Below are 26,727 nucleotides of genomic sequence, written 5' to 3'. Positions count from 1 at the left end.
GTGTTGGGGGCCTCATGGAAGGCATGGTGCCAAAGGCAGGAGTTAGGTATGAAGGGGCAGTTGCTTGTGTAGCTTAGGGGAGAGCAGAAGTGCCACATTGAGGCACCAGGCCATGCTGCTTATTATATTCCATCAGGTGCTCAGATGCCTATGGACATGGGTCACCTTAATACTCTTATCTTACAACAGCAGACATCAAGAGCCCTCAGAGCTGTAAGGCATGCAGCAAGCTTCCAGGGAAAGGGATGAGTGAGCATTCCACAATTCCAACAGCGAAGCTGCCAAATGGGTCAATATCCTAAGCTCAGTAGAGTGTTTAAGGTTACAGGTAAGTCAGACAAATGGCCCTATAGAAAAAAGCAACTTGTTCTACAGTGAACTTCAGTTCTTCCTCCCCAAAGGATGCTTTCTAAATAGGCTCCTGAAAAGGATGAAGCACAATCATTCTTTGGTCATGTTTTACACTGCACTTTAGAGTGTGATAAATAAGCAGAGAGACTGGCAGTCACCTGGCGGCTAACAAGCTTTATTCACAGGACAGGATTAGAATGTACAGTGCATCATCTGCTCTGCAGCTGGGAAGACACAGTCTTAAAATAGGTCAAACCATTAGAACAAAAACAAAAACCACTGACTGCACCCTCCTTGCATCAGCCTCTGCCACACTCACTTTCAGTCTGGGTTCCAGTGGGTGGGAAACACACAGCTCCAGGAAATCTAGATCAGCAGACTTAAATCTATACTAATCCTCCCAACTGATGTCACCTGGCTATTAACATGCTTTCACCTCAGCATGCAAGCATCAGTCACAGTGAACAGTCTATAAAAGTAACACCTAAGAGTCCGTGACAGCGAATTAAAGCTAGTGCTGGGAATCCAGCTTGAAAAACCTTCTTGTCTGCCGCACTTGTGAGACAAACGATTTCAACAAAATGGTGAAGAGGATTTGGTTGATTTAACAAGTCCCCTGCTTCCTCCACCACTCCTGTAACAGAGCACCTCAGCCATACACATATAGCTTCACTGAAATACAGCCACTATGCAGGGAGGGGCAGCAGCTGTCAGGCCAACAACTGGCTCACAACACAAGAGCTGGGAAGAGGGAGATTTTGGCCAAGGATTCAGGGCAAATAACTGCTTCTGAAAAGTGTTATTGGCCCCAACGTTCACGTAATGCACAAAGAATCTTGGCCTTAAAGGTCTCATCTATTCAGACATTGCAGAAGAGTTGTAGGGATTGTGCTTCCTTGTCTGCTCTTTAGTTGTTTGTGCTCAGAAAATTCACTATTCAAACTGCTTATCCATTCTGAGAAAGAGAGTTAAATTTACTAATATTGCCAGGCAAATTGAACAATTTGTAAATACAACACCAGGCATCTTTGATCAGTGCCCTATTCTTCCCCTGCTGCATAACCAGAACTTGCAGAACACTGTCACAGATCTGATGGAGAGCAAGGTCGCCTGTATGCATGAGGATCACCACAATCATACTCTGAATTGCACAGTGAAATTAACAAGACGCAAACTTACATTCACCCAGTTTAGCTGGGCTTAATTGCTCCTTCAAAGGATCTGCCTCACCCCCTTCCAGCTTTTTGGGGGATTCCCTGGGGCTCTGTCTTTGGTCCCCTTCTCTTTTTTCCTCTATACCTTATCTCTGGGTAATACAGACAAATATAAGCTATTCTATGACTCACAGATTTACCTCTACTCCAAACTATCTCTTCTGTCCAAACTAATCTTGGCTTGTCTCTGACACCTACTCATCAATGTCTAGTGTCAGCTCAAGATCAACATAGCTAAAACAGAGCTCCTAATCCACCTTGCCCCCACCCTTCTCTATCACTATGGACAATACCACCATCCTGCCTGTTACTCGGAAGCATAACCTGGACATACAGCTCAGATCCCTTAGGTCCTCACATCCAAACTATGTCTAAATCTTGCAGATTCTCTCTGCATATGATCTCTGAGATACAGACCGGCCTACAGAAACACATCATCAGAAATGTAGCACCCAAAGGGACCTTAAGAGGTCATCTAATCCAACTTTCTGTGCTGAGGAAGGACCAAGTAAACCCAGATCATCCCTGACTGGTGTTTGTGCTCTTTAAAACTTCCAACGGGGATTCCACAACCGCCCTCGGAAGCCTATTCCAGAGCTTAACTACTCTAAGAGCTAGAAAGTTTTTCCTAATATCTACCCTAAATCTCCTTGGCTGCAGAGTAAACCCATTACTTCTTGTCCTATCTTCACTAGAGAACAACTGATCATTGTCCTAACATATCTGAAGACTTATTTAGGTCCCTTCTTCAGTCTTCTTTTCTCAAAATTAAATACACCCAGGGGGTTGTTTTTTTGTTGTTTTTTTTTTTAATTATTCGCTTTTCCTCCTAGGTCAAGTTTTCTAAAACTTTGTATCATTTCTGTTGCTCTCTTTTAGACTCTCTCCATTTTAACCATATCTTTCCTAAAGTGTGACGTCCAGAATTGGAGACAGGCCTCACCAGTGCCAAGTAGAGCAGGACAATTACTTCCTGTGTCTTACATATGACACTTCCTACAATACATCCCAGAATTATATTAGCTTTTTTTAGAACTGCATTGCACTGTTGACTAATATTCAATTTGTGAACCACTAAAATCTTGATTCTTTTCAGCAGTACTAACACCTAGCTAGTTATTCCCCTTTTTGTAGTTATGCTTTTGATTTTTTCTTCCGAAGAGTACTACTTTGCACTTGTAATTATTAACAAGCCATATTATTTATAGCCATACAGGTAACTCTCCATTACTGCAACATCCTTCTCTCTGGCCTTTACAAATGCAATCTTATCCCACTTGTATCCATTCATAAGGCTGCCACCAAATTCAGTCTCCTCACCTAAGGTAAGGTAATAATTGGAGATATACCAATCTCCTAGAACTGGAAGGGACCTCGAAAGGTCATCGAGTCCAGCCCCCTGCTTAAACCAGGACCAATCCCCAGATTTTTACCCCAGTTACCCAAATGGCCCCTTCAAGGATTGAACTCACAATCCTGGGTTTAGCAGGCCAATGCTCAAACCACTGAGCTATCCCTCTCCTCACCTGTCACTTTGACTATGTCACCTCCCTCCCCCCCAGCTCCCCCTTCTCTTTCCATTAAACGTAAGCTGCTGGTCTTCACTTTCTACACCCTTCATGGCCCACCCCACCTGACCAGGCATCTCTCATTCACTATTAAGACGTCGACTCAAGCAACCAATTGGTCCATATCATTCTCCTTTCCCCACTTCATACATTTTCAGACAAACACCTTTGTGTTTTCTCTGATGCTGTCCCTCATGCTTGGGAGGAGCTCCCTGTAAACATCTGCAAAACTAACTCATCATCTTTCAAACTCTCCTTTTCCATGATGCCTCCAAAAAATGTGACACTAGTTAGGATGCTGGTGTGCTGAGACCATGGCATATCATGCTGACCTACTGTCTCACTATTTCCTTGTACTCCCCCATCACTCTGTCTCCATCCGCTGTTTCTTGTCTTATACTCCGATTGTAAACTCCTTGGGAGACAGGGACCCTTTTTGTTCTTGGTCTGCACAGTGCCTAGCATACTGAGGTCCTGGTCCATGACTAGGACTCCTGGGCACTGCAGTAATACAAATAAATAAATATTTCTTTTCAGAAGGCAGCCTGTGGCAAGAGTGAAGAGAATCCATCAGTGCATTAGTAAGGACTTCCTGTAAAGCATGTATTTAATAAGGAGATTATTTTACCTTTCATCTTCTGACACCGGTAACAGGGGGCTGGGCCCTAATTTCAGAATTGGCAGCTCACCAGGGTCTCCAGCACTACACTTGATTTCTATAAACTGGAGGAAACGGCAGACATTTTCATCTTTAGAAGGGGGGAGGGAGGGACTACACTTCCCAGAATGTGGAACTTCATTTTGGTCCAATGGCCTTCTACTTGAATCATGATGCAGCAGCTCATGCTGGGACGTAGTGTCCTTCCAGGCCACCCTGCTGCATTAAAGTGAGGAAGGCCATGGACAGTAGCTGGGTTGGGGCCCACCAAGAAACCTGTTGTGCATTATACAGCTGAGGTGGTAATGCCAAGCCGAAGTAAGGTTACATCTTTGGTCAAGTTTTCCAAAGATGAGGTATGCACAAAGCATCGGGGACGGCGAGCATGGATTCGGAGTGCCTTTGGAACCCTGGCCCATGGGGCCTCCAGCACACTGTGCACCAGCTTCAAGGACGTGCCTGTGCACAAGGCACTCAGCTGTCTGACTACTCAGGGCAAACTCACAGCTCACTTCCCCCTCCTGCAGGGTGGTCACAGAACCCATGCTGAAATAGTGGCACCCTGTGACCCGCTGCACTGTAGGACAGTCCATGTCCCTCCTTACCCCGTACTGCGCTCTAGCTTCAATTCCTCTCCCCTCAGGAGAGAGGGTATAATCCATAACACTGACAATCTTGTGTGAGACGCAGGGGATCACAGGTACATTCTGATGAGCAGGCAGCTAGTGCAACTTCTCTTGCCAAGAAGCTAAGGCTTACATCAAAGCATCCTCCTATGGGGCAGCCTCACTATGGACCAGGAACTTTGTGGGGCACAAATTGCAGAAGCTGCTCTGTCTCAGCTCAGCAGTGAGTCAAATTCCAATCTCCTTCCTTCCTGACTGCACCCCAGGAAGTAGCCTGGAGTTCAGATACCAGAAAGGCCTGCAGGAGAAGTGTTCCTCACACCTCACTGCTGCACTGAATTTCTTGCACAGAGACAATTTGGGGAGGCAGCAAATTTCATGACTAAACAGGGGAAAAGAGGCATCTCTTCCAAATGTATCCAAGAATCTGAACCATTCCCTGCTGGGCAGAGCCCTGACACATCTATTCTTTGTCCTGATCTACAGTAATAAGACAGCTACAGAAGTAATGCAAGCTGGGTTAGTGCGGTAGGGGCTGACAGACCTCAGTTACAAAGAGCAGTCAAATGTGCATTTTCCTTCATCCCGTCAAGTGTTTTTGTAAATGCCCAAAATAAGCAGGGCTGACACCAGGTGGGGTCCAGGCAGGAAGACATTCAGAGGCTGGGCAGGGCTTGCTTGCAAACTACAAGGCTGTCTCCCCTGATTTGGAAGTGGATTTCCTAGCGAAGCCGGGAAGGTGGAGATTAAGTTAGAGGACAGCAGAGGAAATTTATTACATTGTTTATGCCCCTCTGGGACAACTAAATTTTAAATCCCATCAGGCTTTAAAATTACCTGTCTTGGACAGGTTGTAACAAGTATTAAACAATATTTAATGGCTGGCAAACCCCAAATGTTACCCTCGAAACACAGTTCTGCCCTTGATGCAGACTAGCTTTACTTTACTTCTTCAGGGCTGTAAATTATCTCCATCCTGTCACCAGTGGGAAGACATATTTCTGAGCTGAAACAATTACATTGTGCATTAAGAGTGTCTCTGGTCTTCCTGGCCTCCTCTAGTCCCATCTTTGATGCACATGTTGCCTTGGTTTTATTAGCAGGCTGCAAGATGATGCCAAAGTTATCTCCAGTGCACATACTGCCTCAGAATACCACAGCAAGCTCCCTCTGTCTCATAGCCTTTAAAGTTACCACTAAACTTAAGGATTTTAATTTTAGTCCTACTGCTGTTAGTAGCCCGAGATTATATCCTCTTTCCAATTCTATATTAAACTCTCATGAGGGCTGGCCCAATAATCCAGTGACCGTGCAGAAATCAAGTCCGAAGTCTGTCTCCTAGAAGTCTCCGATTACTCTCTAGCAACTACAGACTCTGAAGAGAGTCATGTCCAGTCTTCCAAAGACAAAGGAATGGCTGCTACGATGTGGGGCCTTTCAGCATACTGAGGACAATGGAGTGTGGTGAGGGGGCGTGAGGTGAAAACTGAAGTCCCAGAGGACTCTTCACAGTTTCTTGTGGGGATGGCTGGGCAGGCTGGGGGGAGAAAGAGGGAAAACAGGAACAAAGTGTAAAGCACTTAGCTTTGAGAAGCTCTCTGCTGAAGAGATGCAGCTGCTTCTGCTTGCCCTTCGACACATGCTCAATACAGCGACTGATGGAGGGGGAGCAAGTAGAACATAACAGAAAAATAACTTCTGGATACATCTACACTGCAATTAAACTCACCGCCCCAACCCCCAGCTGGCCTGTGCCAACTGGGGCTTGAGCTAAGGCATAGGCAGCGACTCCATGGGTGCTCCGGGGCTGGAGCACCCACGGGGAAAAATTAGCTGGTGCTCTGCACCCACCAGCAGCCAAGGTCCCCATACCCCCCGCCCCATCTCCTCCTCCTCCTCCTCTCCTGAGCACACCGTGTCTCTGCTCCTCCACCTACCTTCCAGTGCTTCCCACCCAGCCACCACCAAACAGCTGTTTAGGGAAGGGGTGGAATGGGGGTGGGGCGAGGGCAGTGCGGGGCAGGGGGGGAGAAGGGGGTCGAGCATCCACCAGGAACAGGGGAAGTTGGTGCCTATGGGCTAAGAGGCTTTTTAAACTGCAGTGTAGGAGTTTGGACTCTGGCTGCACTCTGGGACTGCTGACCTTGCAGGGTGTTAGAGCCCAGGCTCCAGCCTGAGTGTCTATACCACAATTAAACCACCTGCAGCCCAAGTTAGCTGGCATGGGCCAGCCATGGATTTTTACTTGGCATGTAGACGTTCCCTCTGAATGATACACCTGCTATTTCAGAACAAGGCAAAGTGAAGCCACATGGACTCTTTTTCACAGTTCTCAGGTGTCAAACTTTCAACGCAAGGGTCCTGCTTCCTACAGGTGTTCGAGAGCCATTGATTTCACCAGTCATCTGGAGTGGGATCTATAGGCGACACAATCTGAGTTGGAGGCTTAGAGGGTGGCCCCTTGGACAGGGAGCATTGTGTGAGCTGCACCCTGACGTAGTAGGAGACACTGGCACGGGGAGGGGAAAATGGAGTTCAAGTCAACAGGCAAAAAGAGAAAATCCTTAAACACGAGAAGAATGGTAAAGCAACATGATCGGTAGGGGTGGAAATGCATGTTTAAGAAGCTGAATCCGTATGGAGGCAGAAAAGGCCTCATCCCTGGCTGGGTGAGAGGAATACTAACCATCCATTTCTACCAGCAGCTGGTTTAAGGTCTGCTCCTCCTCAGTATTGGAAAAGCCGGACATGTTGGTCGAGCGTTTCTTACCCACAGCATCTATTTCATCAATATACACAATACACGGGGCACGAGCCCTGGCTTCTTTGAAAAGGCTCCGTACACGAGCAGCTCCAAGACCTGGAGAAGGGCAAAGAGTAAGATGGAGAGACTTGCAGGAATCAATCCTTACTTGCTACATATTTTAATGATCTCTACTCTAGCTGTACCCAGAGGCCCTAACCGAGATAGTGACCAGGCCCTGTACACACACAGGAAGTGACAGTCCCTGCCCTGAGGAGCTTACAATCTAAACAGGGAAGACAGACAAAGGCTGGGGGGAAAGAGGGACAGAGAAACACTTGGCCTAGGTCCCCTCGTGGGTTAGGGACTGGAACCCAGGTATCCTGAGTCCCTATACACTGGATCACATGGCATGTCTAGCTGAACTCAATGTCAGCCTGTCTGCACAGCTGCTCTAGGAAAAGCTCCACACCCAACTGCAAACAGGCACATCTGCTTCTTTCACAGTGTTAGGCGTTTAAATTCTTAGCTATGTTAGCTGTGCTGTCCTTTAAGGACTGGGGGCAGCTATATGCCGTTCCAGTGTTCCCCATTGGCAAGAGCGTTATACTCGTGCACTGGAAATCCACTGATAAGTACAAAGAGGGCAGCCTCAACGGGAGCGATTTAGCTTTTCGAAAGACAAGACAAGACATGAGAGCATACGTAAGGGCAGGGAAGCCAGTGGACAGATGGTTATAGAGTAAAGGCTCTACCCCAAAGAGCAAGTGCCGTGTGTGGGTGTTATCAGAAAGAAAGATGCATGGGAGTTCCCACACCATATCCTAGGTAGTAAGGAATGTTCCAGAAGAGTCTGAGGAAACCAAACTCTGTCTGATGAAGGTTTTGTGTAGACAACAGGACGAAGAACTCTCTTCTAAAAACAGATGAGCAGGTGAGAGGGAAGGATTTTACGTTCCCATAGCTGCACTAATGGCACTGTCTACTGATGACAAAGTGTTTTATATCCTCTACAGAAACACTCAGTGCTGCTCAAACACTCCCCATGCAAAGACAAATATGAGTTCAGTTCCTTGTCATAGACATGGATAACACTTACTCTAGATGGCAGCAACCTTGTGTGCTCCCACCACAGAATGATTTACATCTTCTCTTTTTTTCCTAGCAGAAGGTCAGAGGACTTACCTCCTATTACCTCCACAAACTCAGAGCCGGCCATCGCCAGGAACGGCACTTGTGCCTCTGTAGCCACTGCCTTTGCCAGCAAGGTCTTTCCACAGCCTGGTGGTCCAAGTAACAAGGCACCTTTGGGCACTTTGGCCCCTAGCTGGAGGTAGCGCTCTGGGCTCTAGAATTACAACACAATTCCATCAGGCATCTGGGCTCACGAGCAGTGTTTCTGGAAGAAAAGACTTGCGCAGAGGTTCACTGGATGCTTTTCCCAACATATGTCACAGCAGCAACAGCTGCTGGCTCGGGATTCATGTGAACAGCAGTTTGTCCTTTCTCCCTCAGGAAACAGACAATATAGAGTCTGGCTTTTGCCATCACTGACCAAAGCCTTGGAAGACAATCAGCTCGTTAAAATGGAGGCTGCTCAATGTTCCCACAGGACAAAGAAGAAGAAGGAGCCCAGGCTGCCAAACTATTCCAGGGCACCACTGGCAAACACACCAAAACTTTTATTTTATTTCTCTCTTTTGAGGTGGAGGAAAGGCAGAAGAGGGGATTACAGGACACTTGAAGCACTGCTAGCACCAGGCATCTTATTCACAAAGGACAGGCGCCACAAGCTAATCAGCTCTTGAGTCAAACACTCTTTTTCAGCAGAGAGAATCTCTACCACCTCCTCTTGCCCTGCTTTATGCAGATAAGAAACCCAGTAACTGCTGGAATCACATTGCATTCACCTGGGCTGTCCAGCAGATTTGCTCCCTCCACTTCCACCTCTTTACCAAGCACATTTGAGGTTCTTACCTTCAGATAATCCACAAATTCCTTGACCTCCATTTTGGCCTCATGCATTCCAGCTACATCCTTGAAGCTGACCCCTTTCCCAGACTTCCCATTCACAATGGTAAAGCGAGCCATTTTCAGTTGGTTCTGTGGAGGACAGCACACTCTGAATTCTGAGGGCATAGTCCTGACGAGGGAGGTGGTGGGCACACTAGAAAGGCTATGCAAGATCAGGCAGTGGAATACACATTTTTTTTTTTTTTTAATGGGAGGAGGCATAATATATGAGTGGGTTATGCGTGATCTTCCCATATGAAGTACATTACAATGCCTACCCGCTCTCTCTTGTTGTAGCAGAGCAGAATGATTCTAGGCCCCAAGTTCAGTAATGTACTTTCATGAAAAGGTTTCCCCTTGTGGATGTCGGAGTTTGGTACTGTGACTCAACCATTTCATTAACCAATGTTTTATTAGCACGAGGCAGAGAGGAAACCTGCAGCAATTCCCCCCATACATCAGCTGAGGGCATTTAATTCAAAAACTTGTGCAGATTGCCCAAGTCTGTAGAGTATGTCAAGAACCCCTGCCCTCTAATTCTTATTGACCGTAGTCCTTAGTATACTTGGGCTGGTTACTATTGGTACAGTTTGAAGAAATAATGTGAATTAATGGGTATTTATCATCAACACTGTTCTAAATACACAAACACACAGAGCCAACCGTTGCCAGGAGCTGCTGCCACAGTTGTTGTTCCAAGACAGTCCAGGAATGGAACTATAGGCTCTCAAGTAGAACAGGCCCCACATTTGAGCCTCCTGGTGAGTGTTAAGCCACAGTGATAGTCAAAACAACAATTTAGTTAAACACCCTCCTTGTAACTGCTTATTATGCGCTGCTGAAAACAGCCACTAAGATTTTATTTATTTATTTATTTTTAAGAGGGGAAAAAAAGGTTTAACGCAGTTCAGGCCCTCAGAGCTGCCAGCTTCTTCAGAGAGTTAAACATGGAGGGGCTAATTGTGCTCACTCCACAAAGACAGGAATCTAGCCCTTAAAGCCCTCCTACAATCAAAGCTTTCTAAAGCACTTCTTTCCATCCAAGCAGTTACATGTCACTCCATAAAAAAAAAGTCACTCATAGCAAGATGAAGAGAGCACGGGAAGGGGCTGCTGGGCACCACCTTAATGGAGGATTTAGGTATCCATCCAGAAGCCCCCTCAGTTACTGCTCCTGCACCCAGAGCAGACTTATGCAAGTTGTATCAGCTGATTGAGAGGGAGAGATCTGATTGATGTTGCAAGTGGGGTATGGGCGGGGAGACGCCAGCCCATAATGAAATCCAGAATTTGAGCATATTTTAAAAAATCAAGAAGTTATTTTGCAAAACCCAGAGATTCCTACTCCCGGCTGTATGGGAGGCTTGTTGGCAGGACAAAACGAAATACACTATTCGCAGCTGCAACTTATTAGTGAGTTTTGAAAATAGCATAGCAAACTGCACTGGAAATTCACTGAGCTCAGCCCTTCTTGCAGTCAGGGAAAGAGGGCCTCAAGTGAAACCAGTTACTGTACAATCTAGTCAGCTGATCAGGAAAAGATACAAGATATGACAGGACTGCACAGCCTCTGGCATCAGCTTATTCTCGTCCTCTGCTGACTTTATCAGGGAAAGAGCAGGAAATCGTGCCAGTACAAAGTGAGACTAACCAAGAGCTTTAGAACAACTATTATACAGGACCTAAACTACTTACAAAGGCGCTGAATCCTCCTTCCCTTCCTGCCATCCCAGCAAGGCGGAAGATGTACCACAATATGGCTACACCAACAGCTGCCATTCCAAGGGCATAAAGGGCACTGAAAAGAAAACAGCTAGTTAAGTACAAATTTAAGCATCTAGCCATGAGACAGTTATTAAGTTAGTAAACATTTCCCAACTGTTATCTGTGTTCAGAATTTTAAAGGTCCTGGTAGTTAGGCTAGAAGTGCAGCTATGGGCAGAGAAGTGACTGAGAATGTGGTACATTTTGAAAAATATAAATTTTGTATAGAACACCCCCCAACAATTACATAACAAAAAAGACAAACAGATAAGACTCAGAGTGGCACTGGCTTACCATCTCTTTCAGAGTCATATCTGCTCATAACAAATGGGCTAGATCTTCACAGATTGGCTAGGCTGGATCAGTTCAGAATCTGATGGGGAACAGGCAAAGGTGGCAGCCAAGGGCTAATTTGGCTTCCAGTGTAAATCAGAGCCACCTCAGGGCTGCTCTAATCTATGCTGGCTGGCAACGGCCCCCTGGGGGACATTACAGAGCCAGGGATTGCTGGAATGCAAGGCACTCTGGTCATCTCTCTTACATGCCCACTATGTCAGAAGCAGGTAGCACAGCACCCAGCATTGCCAGGGGAATTCCCAGATGCCCCCTTAGGACAGATGCCTGGACTCTGTGCTGCTGGTCCAAATGGGGGGCCCAAACACTACGGCTCCGATGTGGCTCCAGGCACATAAGCCAAAGTTTATTCTGTCTCCCGCACCAGCAACAACATTCTTCATTAAGTTCCAACTACAGAATCTTTTCTGGCAATAAGAGGAAGGATGGTCCAGTAGTTTGGGACTTGAGATCCCAGTTCAAGTCACTGCTCTGCTAGAGACTTCCTGTGTGACCTTGGCCAAGTCACTTAGCCTCTCTGTACCTCAGTTCCCTCAACTGTAACATGGGAGTAGTAGCCCTGCGCTACCTCTCAAGAGGATGAATACATTAATGATTGTATGGCAGTCAGGTGGTATGGGAACGGGGGGGTCACAGAAGTACCATACACAGAGAAATAAGAGGCAGAAAGAATGCAGCTGGGTTTGTAGACCTTAATCTGTAGCACTGGCAGTTAAGAAGTCATATTTGACTTGTCAACTGAGCAAACAAGGGGCTTGATCTTGCAAGGTACCAAATGCTCTGTTCTCTGAAAGAAGACAATTTGAGTCGCCAGCACTCAGCACTTTACCAGATCAGGCTCTAGATCTTGAAGCCACTGAGAATATGGAACCCCACAATATCACCTTTAGAAAGTCTATTTTCAGAGCAGAACCACAGCAGAACAGTTCTGAAAGGTAAAGAACAGCTAGAAATACAGATTCCCTGGGGTTGGTATACAAAAATTGTAAATTTACAAATTTGAGGCAGAGATCTCAGGCCTTATGATCAAAAACTAAAAACAAATTGCTGAATCTTGAAACATTTATTCAAGTAAATTGCCAGCTGTAGGACCTGGCAGCACAACACAAGACTATACCCAGGTTTCTCTTTTATATGAAGCATTTTCTAATACATTCATGAAATGCATGTTTTGCATCCATGGTGGAAGTTCCGGGAGAGGAAGTTTCACACCATAGCCAACCATGATTGTTAAGGGAAAGTGGTCCACTGCACTTCACAAACCACAGAAAACAAAACCTTTGCACATCCAGTTAATGCTGCCACCATGATACTCTGTTGCAAGTATGTGGCTAGGGAATGCTGAAAGACAGCTATGGTTCCTCTGAACCAGCAAGGTAGCTTGACACATCATGCCTGCTTTTTGGAGAGGGGACCTCTTGGGTTGGCAGATACAGGACTGCAACATTACACATCCTTGTTGAAGGATTAGAGAGAATACACAATTAAGAATACTCCCTCTGGTGGAGTCTCCACACATACTCTTATGGAAAGCTTTCCTGTACAATATGGTATCTGTTCACAAGGACAGAGGTGCTTCTGGACTCATTCAAATCCTCAGCGAGTGGGCTTTATAAATCTGTTTTGCATTCTGGATTCCATAAATCTCGGTTTGCAAAAGCTGCCAGTTGTAACAGAAGGACAAATAAACCACAGCAGTAGAAAACAGACCACAAAATGTTGGTGCTAGTGTTTGAAAACACAAAATAAATTCCAACCAGCAGCTGATTGACAGATTTTTTCCTTTCTTTGCTCACTCACCTGTTCGAGGCCCATATTACAATTAAAACGTTAACCTTTGTTGAATTGTTTTGACAAAGGATCCTGGTTTTGGATAACAAAAAAAAGTCTATACATTTAATAAGAATCTCATCTAATTGACATGCTGTGTCTTATCATTAAAGCTGTTCTGCTCAGTATGTGGCTGTAAATCTGAGTCAGTGTCAGACCCTGTTATCTGTCTGAACTGCAGCTCCTGTTGTAGTGGGCTAAAGCTAAGAATTTATTTTTATAACCTGGCTCACCTCAGAATAAACCAGTCAATTTTAAAGCATTATAAAATGGGGAAGGCTCATTATGGATCTACTCCAATGGTAATTTAAACGAGGGGCCAATATCATGTTTGTTGCGCCCACTGTGTTATGGGTTTTATCATGGTTTTCACTATAATAATTGATTAAAGACAAAGTGCTCAATTAGGAAAACTACCACGTATTACAAAAATCCATAGCGACTGAAAATGAGTTTTGCCTCAGATGTGCAGATTCTATTCTGCATGCCAAGAGGAGGAGTTTTTCTGCAGGCACAGCAACACCACCTCCCCGAATGACATTACTACGTGACAAAAGCACTCTGTCAGCATAGTTGCATCTACACTACAAAGTTCTGCCAACGTAGCTGCGTCGACTGGGGGGTGTTTTTTCACGCACTGACTGACATAGCTACAATGACAAAAATTTGTAGTGTAGACCTGGCCTAAGTTTTAACATGTCTTCTAAAGATGGGGCTACTTCTGAAAGCCACATGTGAGCTCTTCAGGGCAGGGACCGTCTCTTCGTTATGTGTTTGTAGGATGACCTACAGTGCGAGGCCCTGATCCCTGACTGGGGCCCCAGGCGCTACTACAGTACAAATAAGTGATCAGTTAATATCATACTTTCCAAAAAAGCCTGTGCGCTTGTAGGAGACTGGGATCCTGTCCTTCACGTCAATATTCAACTCCTCCTCCGCTGCTCGCAGCTTCTCTTCAAACTTGTCAATATTTGCCACCTGCATCCTGTACATCAGGGAAAGCCTCTGGGGACATGAAATCAAGAGAACCACATTGCAGACTGAGGATAAAGCAGAAACTAGGTCACCTATCTACAGTGGATAGTTAGACTAAAGACTTCTCTAAATTATGGGTCACCCTCTTGCTAGCAACACCAGTGGAGTGTGAGAAAGTGACTATGGGACCAGAAGTGAGGACTAAAGGAGAAAACACTTATTTTGAAGTTAAAAATTCACAGCGATGTCATTGTAAGGACAAAATCTGCTGAAATCCAGCAAAGAAGTTAGTCTGCAGACAAGGAGATACAAGGACTTTGTACGCAAGTCAGAGGCTGGATTTAATCCTTCAAAAGCCCACATTTACTGATACTTTGAGCCTATAATCATGCACTTGCTCTGCACGTGAAGACCTCAGAAATCCACAGGAATCGAGTTTCTTGTGCTTAATGTAGACTTCCTAGATACCATCTGCACACCACATAGACGGTAATGGATTTCAGTGATCAGAAGCTATCCAACAAAATAATAGGCCAATCACCAGAGAAATAATTTACTGTCTCACAAGTTTCTGTTTCTCAGTGGTGACAAGCCCAGCAGCCTGTGTCCTAACATGCACTCACACTTCTTTTGGTTTTAAAAAAATAAAAAGGCATGTGCTATTAGTGCTCGTCAAACATCTGGAACTAGCTTCCACATTGGTTACTTTGAATATGATGTTTTTCCTAACCCAGCCAGTGGTAAAAAATTACAACCAATTCCTAGTTCCATGAATCATCTTAAATTGTGCTAATATTAGGAATAATTAAAAAAAAAAAATCAAACTTTTCCAAAATCTGCAATGGATTTTCTGACTTTCTCCCAACCACTGGGGATGGGGGAGATTCAGGCAATATTCTTTATAAAAAACCAAACAAACGACTCATTCATCTCTCAGTTGGTATAGTATAATTGACAAGAGAGAGATAGAACTTCAAACACAAAGAAGAGAAGGAAATCAGTAATGAGCAAAACAGCAGCTAGGGCTTTAATGAAAATATATTTAAGAAACTCTTAACAGCTTAATCAGGAATTATTCATTCTAATTGTACAAAGACACTCACAGGCCGTCCAAATACAACTGCTCCTGGGTGCAAATAGATTTGCACAATATCACTCTCTGGAACCACCTGAATGCTCTGGACCTCCCCTTTCGCCAGCATCTCATTCACAAAGTCATTCCAGGAAATGTTGACCCCGCTGATGGTCAGTGAGTTTAGCAGGCTCATGATGACAGCTATTAGGAAGAGCGTCCGCAAACGCTCACGATACATCTGATCTTCCCGCTCCTTACGTTTCTTTTCCTCTTTACAAAAAAGAAGAGAGGTATGAGAGGAGAGACAGGACAGTATATAATGATTAAGCTCTGTGACCCAGAGAACAGAAAATTACACCACAGACCAAGAATTGCCCAGCTACACAGTTTGGTATGAGTTCTGTATTTGATTTGTCTAGGAAAGCTATACGCAGAAGCAGCATCTAGTTTGCTGTGAGGTCTTATAAGGCCAGTTTTCCAGCTGAGCTGAATGAGGTCCAAGGTCACATGTCTTGTCCAAGGTCACACAGTGAGTCAGTGTTTTAGGTCACATTACAATCCAGGACCTTGCTGGCTCCCAGATCTTGTCAGACCACAAGGCCTCCTCTTCTCCACAAGTTAAACAGTATCAACTCAAAAGCCTGTTTATTAAAGTACATGCAGCCAGATCCAAAATTAACAGCTCCTAGGAAGGAAGCGAAGTTTGCATTCTATTAGCTAGCAAATATTTGCTTGTATCATGGAGTCTGTTTTTAGCTGCTGCCACGTCCAGCTGCTCCCCAGTCCCCAACAGCCTAAGCAGCGAGACTGTGTGCACTGGATCCAAGGGAGGGTCAAGTTTTTCACTTCAACTGTCAATTCAGTAAGAAGAGGAAATGAAGTGGCACAAAGAGCCAAAAATTCACTTTTGGAAGCTGCCCTAAAAAATAAAATTCTTCATCTCTGTACCAGATAATCTCAACACATTTTGGAAAGCTTTGATCAGCAGCTTGTTTTTATTTAAATCTAATCCTAGTCCATAAGGCTTTAGAGGCTCAAAATCCATTAACTAGTTAGTGAAAAGTCAATTCATCAAGAATCCCAGCCCATTCTAAACTGAGGAACCATTTCAGCTGCCTGGTCTAATGCATGTATAGATCAAACAAAACCACTACAGCATCATTACTGAAATCAAACCAAAGGCTTCAACTACTGTAACCTTCTTCATATACTGTATTTCACTGTACTGTAACAAACCAGTGGCCCAACTAGTCTGGTTGCTGCTGGCTAATGCTATGCTGGAAATTTTGAGAGAATGAGTAAAACCCATCACAATGCTCTTGGCCAGCTGTGCAATAATACAGCGCAAATCATTTCCTGACCAGCTCTTGTCAGGCTTTGTGGTTTAGGACATCAGTTGATCAACATTTACACTATACAGAATAATAAAGTGATTATTAATATTACACAGGCATCTAATAGAGGTATATAATCTGCAATGCATTTTACTAAACTATTAGTCTCAATAATATCCTGCAACAGTGAGTTTCACAGTTTAATTACATGTGGTGTAAAAAATGTTTTTTAATAGACTACTGGAAGTTCAGTAGGTACCATCGATGGATTTGTTTGGACAACATGCTCACTTTTCATCTTACAATGCCAAAAACACCTAGTCAAGTAAGTAACTTTATAATGCAATTAGAAGGCTTGAGAACCACAGAGAATCAATGACTTGTGTGTCTTAGTATTTGCAGCTAACCTGTTTTTTAGAATCCTGGCACTTTCCAGACTTCCCCAGCAGATTTAGAAGATTGCCGCCTATAAAGGACCGTCAGGGCAGAATGTCTGATTTCAGTTGCTGACCATCAGGTGATTAAAGACAGTCATCTCCCCATTTATATGGTCAAATCTGGATGTTCTTGATAAACAATTTACCATCACTGGCACCATGACATACGTAAACAGCATTCTACACATAGAAATAAATTAACTCTTCACCACTGGATTTTTAGTGTGTCTGCCTGCTGCAGCCCAGATTAGGTTTATTTGCAAATTCGTAACAAAGACATCTACACTGGTATTTATCACTAGCCAACAATGAGACCCTACACAACACAACAAAACCAAGGGGGGGAAAAAAAGGTGATATGACCCAGTCATCAAACCCCAGGAAGTCCTCTGTCCTTCAGATATGCAACATCATTTTTCACTTCTCCCTAGCTCTGTTCTGTATTTCCAACAGGAAAGGCCTGTGACTAAATAGAAACAATACAGCTTTTCAGATAAAGTCACAGTTTCAGAACACAGTGACAGCTCAGGATCTGTGTGCAGCTCATCCCCTTTTGTTCTTTCATGCCATCTTCCCACCCATGTTATCAGCTAGATCCAGCTACACTAGAATGAGTAAATTAATCACAAAGCTATAATCTAACATCCAGCAACGTCTTATTAAAAGGAGAACAGTGTTAGCCAAGGATGATAGAAACCTTAAAGCTAGGCAATATCTCGTTTCATTAAATTAGAACTACATAAATAGACAACAACTTTCCTTTCTACAGACAACTGAGGCAACTCTGGGAGAGGTGAACCCCAGCACAAAAAGAGTCTAAGTGCAACAAGGATGATTTTCAGTGAGATCTCAGATGGAAAAGAAATAGCCCAGGGGCATGCTGTTACAGCACTTCTTCCCTTCTAAGCTTCAGATGAAATCAAGAGAGATGCACGCAATATTTTCCTTGATCAGAGTATAGGGGTTTCCCAATCTCTCTCTCTTCTCTTCTGAGAAGCAGCCATAATCTTGAGAATGTCACTGAAAAAAAGATCATGTTGAAATCAGAACTGCCCATTAGATATCTTGCCATGATGGACATTTCTGGATTAATGCAAATTGGAAGCACCTTTACCCTCAAAACTGCAGCTGACCACTTTCAGATGACAATGCCTTAGAAAACTGGAGGAAAGACATCTACTGCTATGAGAGGTCTTCTACCAGTCCATATTCAGGGACAGCAGACACAGATAGTCAATTCAAAACTTCCTGATTTCTGTACCTCTATCATCCTGCCACTTCGGTTTGTCAGAAAATGCAATCACTTTCACCATGCTGCATTCATATTACAATGTAAACTGCCCACAATAACTATTAAATCAATAAGTAATGGTAGCTGGAAGAGACACTTGCTAACAACTACTGTGGGAACACTTCCAGCTCTTTAGTCTCAGAAAGCCTTCATGAAGAAATGATTTGCCATTAACCCCAAACCTGAACTCTGTGATTAAAAGCTTGCAAGGGCTGCAGTGACAGTTCAAAGAGTTTTTTTAATAATTACTGCAGAGACAGTCTTTCTGCTAGAGACACGGAGGAGAACTCCACCTCCCAAAGTCAAATTATCCATTAATCACAGGAGAAGGGCCACTGAACACAGCAGGTTACTGTTTACAAATTTTAATAGCCACAATACTTCTTGTAGGATCTCTGGTCACAATCACTCTGTGTGGTCTTCCAGGCAGCAGAAATCCCAGGCTTTGAAAAAGAACATTCAGTGTGGTATTTGTACTAGCATCCCACTGTACATTCTCTCTCTGTTCCTTGCATATGGTTTCTGCAGTGGTCTAAGTTCGTCTGACTGAACTGACAAGACCCTCACTCCTGACCTACGAAGGCTGCAGATTACCACCATGAATGGGGCTGAAAGTGTGCATGGCATTTTGTTGGCCAGATGCAGCCTGATGGGTCCCACCAGCATGTTTGGAACCACAAAACAAAACAAAACACAACACGCCATGCCTTTTGTACTGTCTCAATTGCTGTATTTAAGTGAAAATGTATTAAAAATTAATCATCATAAAACAGAACTATAATGCTACTGTCACAGACTGCAATTATATTGTGTAAAGATAAACTGGAGCCCTGTGTGTCTGGAGATTTAGCCTTCATCCAAGGTTCCAGAAAACAAATGTTAGCACCACAGAAGGTGCAAGCCTAGATTGGCCTTTATTCACAGTCTTGGCATCAACTGAGATGCAGAAGAAACTCTCAGACGCTGGTTCTCGCCTTATAGGCCTCTGTCACATTTCAGCAGATAGCACCATACCCATGGAAGAGCATGAGGCTTTTCACATGGGACATTTCTTACATCTTTAAAATAACCCCTTAAGCCAGGATACAGTACATGCCACCAGCTAGGGGAGTTTCCAGCTGGAAATTCATACCACACACATCGAACTACAAGCCTCATCGCAGACTGGGAATTTTCCAGTCCCTTATACTGTGGGGGTGGGGTGGGCAGCAGAGGGCAATTTGCTCACTTTTCAAAGCCGAGTCAAATCACACTTATAAAAAAAAGGAATACTGCTGTTGCCTATCCACCTATAGGAGAGCTGCTGACAACACCAAGGGGCACTCTTAGGTCAGTTTAGACTCAAGATATAGCTGCTGTGAAAAAAAGCTATTAGAAACTAGAAAATCAGTAGAAAATCTCAGTGATTTTTTTTAAGTTTAAAATGAAACCATTTTGAAAGAATAATATCCTCCTGAGGTGTTTGCAACCCAAAACACTGCAGTATCCAAGGAATATCAGAAAATTAAACCTATTATAAATTGCTAAGGCCTTGTCTACATACAATGGTTGTACCAATTTAGTTACGATACTTTAAAAACCCATTTAGTTCCATCAATGCAACGCCCTTGTGGGGACACACTTCAATCAGTTGAAGACTGCTTGGTATTTGCTCAGCTTAACTAAATCAGCTCCAGAGGTTTCTGACAGATTTAGTAAAATTGGTATAACTTGTGTTTAGACAAGGCCTAACAGAAAAGTGAACTTGACAAATTTATTTCCAATGTACAAGATGAAAAGACAAGAAGTACACAGCTTAAATAGTGAAATGTAGATTTTAATATTTCCTTAGATTTCATTTTTGTTAGGTGATATTAGTAACAAAAGTAAGGACTCAAATATTTCCACGGACGATAATCAAACTTTGCCTATAGGTGAAGAAAGAAAAATTCTGCTTGAGAACTTTAATTAGAGTTTGATTTAAGGAAATTTACTTTGCATATTTTGACATGTGATGTGGACAATTTATGTTTTAACCATTATAAAGCTTTAATATATTGAATCTCAACATCTACTGTTAAATAATTTTCTGGACCACACCACTATAATTTCCTGTAACTCTGAAAATTTAAATTGATAAAATTAAAAAAAAAGCTTCAAAATAATCAATGCCTGTCAAAATTATTTAAAAAGTCTGCCAAACCTAGATATACATTACAAAAACAAACTGATATACAAAAGAGAAATAAAAACCTTTGAACAAAGCTCAGACGTGTATAAATTAGACTCAGCAGTTTATGATTTATAAGCCTATGATGAGAATACTTTACCGATATGGCTCCAGTACGCAGACCAATACCTAGCACTATTTAGCATTAACATGGATCTTGCACGTTCTCCCGCTCACACTCACAAAGAATGACACTCCAATTTGGAACCTTCATTTCATTAAGTATCCTCTGTATCAAAATTTCATACATACCCTCATCCTCCTCTGGAGACTTCCCTTTGGAGCCTTCATTCTTATTGCTATTCCACCGAGACCCTGAGGTACTAAAATAGTAAGTGCTACCTACAGAGAAATAAAGGGAAAAAGATAGTAACTGAAGCACTTAGTTCTGGGACCCAGGAAGAGAAATTAGACACACAGTACAAGCTTTGAATATGCCACATATTAAATTCTGCCCTCCCCTACACACATGTAACTCTCATTAACTTGAATGGAAATTGGGCACACACATCAGAGGGAGGAATCTGATCAAGAATGAGGAAACTTAACTTTATTTCTAAATTAAATGTTTATTTTTTCTGCAATTCAGTCAAAATACAGCTTCGTTTAGAAATTATTCTAAGATGGCAGACAATCTTTTCGAGAGAATTCTCCATCAGTTCTAGTTATTAAACTTTCCTATAGAGTAACAGAAAATTTGGAGTATATTCATGTACTAGTTTCAGTATCCTTGTCCTACTGGATGCCACTGGGTGTGAACGTATACTAATGGGAATGTTGTATACATTGCAACTGAAAAACACGAATCTGTCAATATATACATATAATTAAAAAACCCACTGCTACCACTAGTTGTAAACACTCTGAGGGGAGCTGCCTTTTTTGTGCCAGGGAGCAGCAAAGAGTTCAGAAATGAAAATAAATGACCTGAAGCTATTGCTTGCACTCTCCATGGAAAGGCAGGCAAGTCTAGAAATTACAGTACTTGACAGAACCTGCATTTGTGCAGACTGTAGGGATGTAGCACTTTAAAGAGAAACATCCATGTGCTTTTAACCACAAGACAAACATAGAGGTTTAATACATTGCAGCTCATGCTCTCCAGCTCCATAACAACAGCCCTGTGTAAGTCATGATTTCACAGATTGTACAGAAATAATGAAATTAGCCCAATAACATGATTTTTCTAACAGCAGGGAGGCAGAAGTGAGCATCGCCACTTACACCTCCCTGCTGCTGGAAAAATCATTGTATTGGACTAAGCTGGCTGCTCAGGCCAGGGAGTGATATCTCAACATACGGCACCAGCTGGTCAGCCTGGCACAGGGCAGGGCCTAGGGCCTGGCTTGCTCCACACACAGCTCTAGCCCAGGCTACTGCTGCTGCTTCCTTTCCAGACAGCCAGCAGGAAGGGGGGTGGCAATGACAACACATGGTGATTAGGAGCCCCAGTAATCCCAAGAAGACACTACAGTGCCAGCTGGCAAGAAGCCGAGACCAGGATCTGCCACTTGGGAGCATGTGCGTGAGGGGGCCTTGGCCCAACAGGGAGAATCGGGGGGTGGGGTGAGTGAGACAGACCTGACCGCACACACCTCCACCCTCCCCATGCTCCAAGGATGGCAGATCCTGGTCCCACCCCAATTCCTAGGGATAGGATTGGCCCACCATCCCTCTACAATATCTATTGTCAAAGCTGCATCAAGATTTCCTATTAACATTCACCAATGGCACAGAAGCAAATCCATTAAAAAAAAATGCAAGCTCTTAACTGTAAACTCAAATACAAAACATTTTGAAGTTAAATGAATGAGGCTTGGTTTCAGAGCTCACATAGGTAGCTCATCACACTGAGCCTGACTGTGAAGATGCCACAGCTTACCACTAGCCAAAAAAAATACAATTACATTTCTTAGTAGACCCCAAATTAATGTCATTTCAAATACAATGTCCTTGCCAAAGCAGACATCCCCCTCAGAAATACTTTAGTAGAGAGCTCACCTAAGAGTTTCCAGAGTCTTACTGGATCTCGAATTACATGTTGCTTCACTAAGAGTCCACTGAGCCCTTGAAATGTGGGGGAAAGTGTTCGGGACAGAAGGGTCTGAAGAGAAAAAAAAGACGACTGAAACAGGAAAAACTGCACAGTGCAGCATAGAATCAGTGGACAATCAAAGTAGATTTCCTCAGTAGGAAGGATATTTTTGTGATTTGGTCACATGATGAGTATGAACCTCTGTGTAGCATTCCCGGCTCTACTGCAAACTTGCTATGTGATTATGAGCAAGTCATTTATAGCCTGGTTTTAGGGGAGCAAATATGCACACAGAGCATGTGCCTAAAATATCTGGAAGTCACACTCTTCTTCTTGCGCCTAGGTTTATCCATCAAGTGTACACTGGGGCTAACATGTCAGAGAGCTGGAGAAGCTACATTCATTAACATTGGCGAAGTGCTTTGATTTTCTCAGATGAGAACGGCTAGAGGAGGGCAAAGTCGTAACCTAACAGATTCCACAGTAACGAGACTATACACCTCACACCAGCTAATAAGTACTGCCTGTAGTCTTGATTAACCCTAAGCGTGATGTTCCATGGATGCAAGAATTGGCTTGAATTGTAGATTAAATTTCACAGTTACATTAGTCATTGGTTGACATGGCCTACCGTGACATACAGTACTCTCACTGCAATGAAGATACAAAACTGTTAAATAATGTTAAATGACTAATTTAAACTGACAGAAGCAAAGATTCCTACAATACACCTGCTACTCTGACCAAGTTTACACTAGAAGCTTCTGCCGGCCCAGCTATGCTGGTCAGCCGTGTGAAGTGTGATCCCTAATTGATAGATCTGTGCTGCCTGAAGCCCCTGTGTAGACACTGTTATACCAACAAAACTGTGTTTTTACTGGGATAGCTTGTCTCTCTTGCGGGAGGTGGATTTACTAACCCAGTACAAAGCACAGCTTTGCTGTACAGCTGTGCCCATACTAGAAGTGTGTATGCCGGTATTCCTGTACCAGTAAAGCACTCCTACTGTAGAAATAGCCTCCCTTTTTCACTTATTCACTGGGTCAGGGTATTGCAGGGGGTGAAGCCTCATCTGTGGGAAAGCAGCAGAAGCTTATAACGAAAACATTGCAGAATTTCAGCAGAGAAGAGGAAATTAGTTAGAGAACATTTAAGTCAGAATTTCCTTGTTTGTGTGAGTTTATGTCTCATTTTAACAAACTTGATTTTTTCCATTTTTCTTTAAGGGCTCGTTTAAATAGTTAAATCAGTTCAAAAAGTATCTGTTCAGAAGCAGATATAGCTTACATGAATGTAACCCCCATAGGTGGATGTAGTTTTTGCAAAATAAACTACATTGATACACTTCAGAGTAACAACTTCCACCTTTTCATGTTCTCTGTATGTATAAATATCTCCTGTCTGTGTGTTCCATTCTATGCATCCGAAGAAGTGAGCTGTAGCTCACGAAAGCTCATGCTGAAATAAATTTGTTAGTCTCAAGGATGCCACAAGTATTCCTGTTCTTTTTACGTTGATACAAATATTCCTATAAGGATATAAAGGTGCCCATACTTGGGGCCAATTTCACCAATTTAAACTATACCCCTTTGGAAACAGATACAATTAAATAAGGACAAAAACTGTCGAAACAATAGCCCTAAAGATGTTATAAAGTTAGAGATGAGAAAACAATTTAAAGAAAACAAGCCACATTCATTGAAGTTACATCCCTTCAGAGGACGCATATGGAACGCATGGGCCGCCTTCATTTACATAATTTCTCCTGTGAAGACAAACAAAGCTAACCTATTCTTAAGATTTTGGTTAGCATCTTTATTGTAAGCTGATGTGCTATTCCGCTGACTAGGATTCTGATCCTATAACACCCACTAAAAAGGGGTAACTAAAACATTAAACAACATTTCGCCTACAGCCCAAAGTATATACATAATATGTAGTTTGCAGGACCTCATAATGTTTGATCCTCTCCTGCAGCACAGACAACTTAAACAGCAAATATTAGGGAAATGCAACCTAGATGGAGCTACTATCAGGTGGGTGCAAAACTGGTTGGAAAATCGTTCCCAGAGAGTAGTTATCAGTGATTCACAGTCAAACTGGAAGGGCATAACAAGTGGGGTTCTACAGGGATCAGTTCTGGGTCCGATTCTATTCAATATCTTCATCAATTATTTAATAATGGCATAGAGAGTACACTTATAAAGCATGATACCAAACTGGGAGGGGCTGCAAGTGCTTTGGAGGATAGGATTAAAATTCAAAATGATCTGGACAAACTGGAAAAATGGTCTGAAGTAAACAGGATGAAATTCAATAAGGACAAATGCAAAGTATGCCATTTAGGAAGGAACAATCAGTTGCACACATACAAAATGGGAAATGACTGCCTAGAAAGGAGTACTGTGGAAAGGGATTATGGGTGCCACAGTGGATCATAAGCTCAATGAGTCAACAGTGTAACACTGTTGCAAAAAAAGCAAACATCATTCTGGGATGTATTAGCAGGAGTGTTGTAAGCAAGACATGAGAAGTAATTCTTTCGCTCTACTCCACACTAATTAGGCCTCAACTGGAGCACTGTGTCCAGTTCTAGGCCCCACACTGCAGGAAAGATGTGGACAAATGGGAGAAAGTCCAGAAAGAGCGAAACAAAATTATTAAAGGTCTAGAAAATATGACCTACAGGGAAGATTTGAAAACATGGCTTTGTTAATCTGGAAAAAGAAGACTGAGAAGGGACATAACAGTTTCAAGTATCTAAAAGGTTGTTAACTAGAGGAGGGGAAAGAATTGTTCCTAACTCTCTGATGCTAGGACAGAGCAAGTGGGCTTATATTGCAGCAAGGAAGGTTAGTTGGACATTAGGAAAAACTTCCTAACCGCAGGGTGGTTAAGCACTCAAATATGCCTAGGAGTTGTGGAATCTCATCACTGGATATTTAAGAGCAGGTTAGAAAACAATGTCAGAAATAGTCTAGATAATATCTTATTTCTGGCCATGAGTGGCAGGGGACTGGACTAGATGACCTCTTGAGGTTCCTTCTAGTACTATGAGTCCATGAAATCCTATCTACAAGCAGGTGCCACAAACACAACAAACAGGTAGCACACTATGCTGGGGTATCTTTCAAGAAAAACCTAAGTGAGGAAAGGAATCAATGTTGCCAAACAGAAATGGCTTAGACTTTAAAAAAAAAAAAAGTTTCAAGTTCTAAGAGAGAATGGTACTAACAATGGAGAACCAAGCTATGAAATTTAGGGTGTATTTGGTCAATAGGAGTTTAAATATCATAAATTTCAGTGTTGTAATTGTTGGCCTCCTGACCCAAAAAGGAGCTGTGGGTGGGTCATAAGGTTATTGTAAGGGGTTGTGGTACTGCTACCCTTACTTTTGTGCTGCTGCTAGTGGCAGCACTGCTTCAGAGCTGGCACTGCAGATGGGCAGCTGGCAGGAAGCCCAGCTCTAAAGGCAGAGCCGCCACCAGCAGCAGCGCAGAAGGATGGAATGGCATGCTATTGCCAACTTACTTCTGAGCTGCTGCTTGGTGGTATCACCTTCAGAGCTGGCACCAGGCCAACAGCTGCCTCTGTCCAGCTGCCAGCTCTGAAAGCAGTGCAGAAGTAAGGCTGCAATACACAACCTCCCCGTAAAATAACCTTGCAACCCTGCACAATTCCCTTTTGGGTCAGGACTCCTAATTTGATAATACTAGCCTCCCCCATGAAATCCGTAAAAGCACACAAAGACCAGATTTCACGGCTGCGGTTTTCACGGCCGTGAATTTGGTAGGGCCCTGGATATGGGAATCAGAAAGGATCGCTCTAACACAGCAAGGCTTCTCCATCATTGAGCTGCAGGCAGGTGATTCCTGAAAGTGTGCACGGGTGGTAGAGCACTAGGGATTTCTCCACTCCGTCGGCCCAGGGCAGCCTGCTTAGTAATTACTCGGAACCGGGAGCGGTTAGATGCTCTGCGGAAGCGGCGCCCGCTGTGCCGTGCTGCACATACACGCAGTGCCAGAGCGCTTCTGCTCAAAGCGCTTCCAGGGCAGCAGCAAAGGAGGCCTCCCACCTGCATGCACGCGAAGCCTCATCCCCCCCCGCAATAACAATGGCCCGGGGCGCATCAGTCGCCCTCCGCCTCCCCCTGTACAGGGCACGGGGAGGTCCCGGTCTCCAGCAGGCCCCTGCCGGGGCCAGGACCAGATCCCAGAGCTCCAGCGTCCGGGCGATCCCGAGGCCACGCG

The 26,727-nt window shown here is 43.6% G+C and overlaps 1 protein-coding gene across 1 annotated transcript in view; it reads right to left on the bottom strand.

The window, feature by feature from the left end:
• Positions 1-26,727, bottom strand: part of SPG7 (SPG7 matrix AAA peptidase subunit, paraplegin) — a 46,186-nt gene that overhangs the window by 18,045 nt on the left and 1,414 nt on the right. The window contains 8 exon segments of the mRNA XM_032764253.2: positions 7,104-7,277; positions 8,346-8,508; positions 9,138-9,263; positions 10,869-10,971; positions 13,987-14,126; positions 15,200-15,441; positions 20,695-20,784; positions 22,444-22,546. Of these exon segments, the coding sequence (XP_032620144.1) occupies positions 7,104-7,277; positions 8,346-8,508; positions 9,138-9,263; positions 10,869-10,971; positions 13,987-14,126; positions 15,200-15,441; positions 20,695-20,784; positions 22,444-22,546 (1,141 nt within the window).

The sequence above is a fragment of the Chelonoidis abingdonii genome, chromosome 19, assembly GCF_003597395.2.
Source record: "Chelonoidis abingdonii isolate Lonesome George chromosome 19, CheloAbing_2.0, whole genome shotgun sequence".
Classification (NCBI taxonomy): Eukaryota; Metazoa; Chordata; order Testudines; family Testudinidae; genus Chelonoidis; species Chelonoidis abingdonii.
This window is presented reverse-complemented; position numbering and strand designations above follow the sequence as displayed.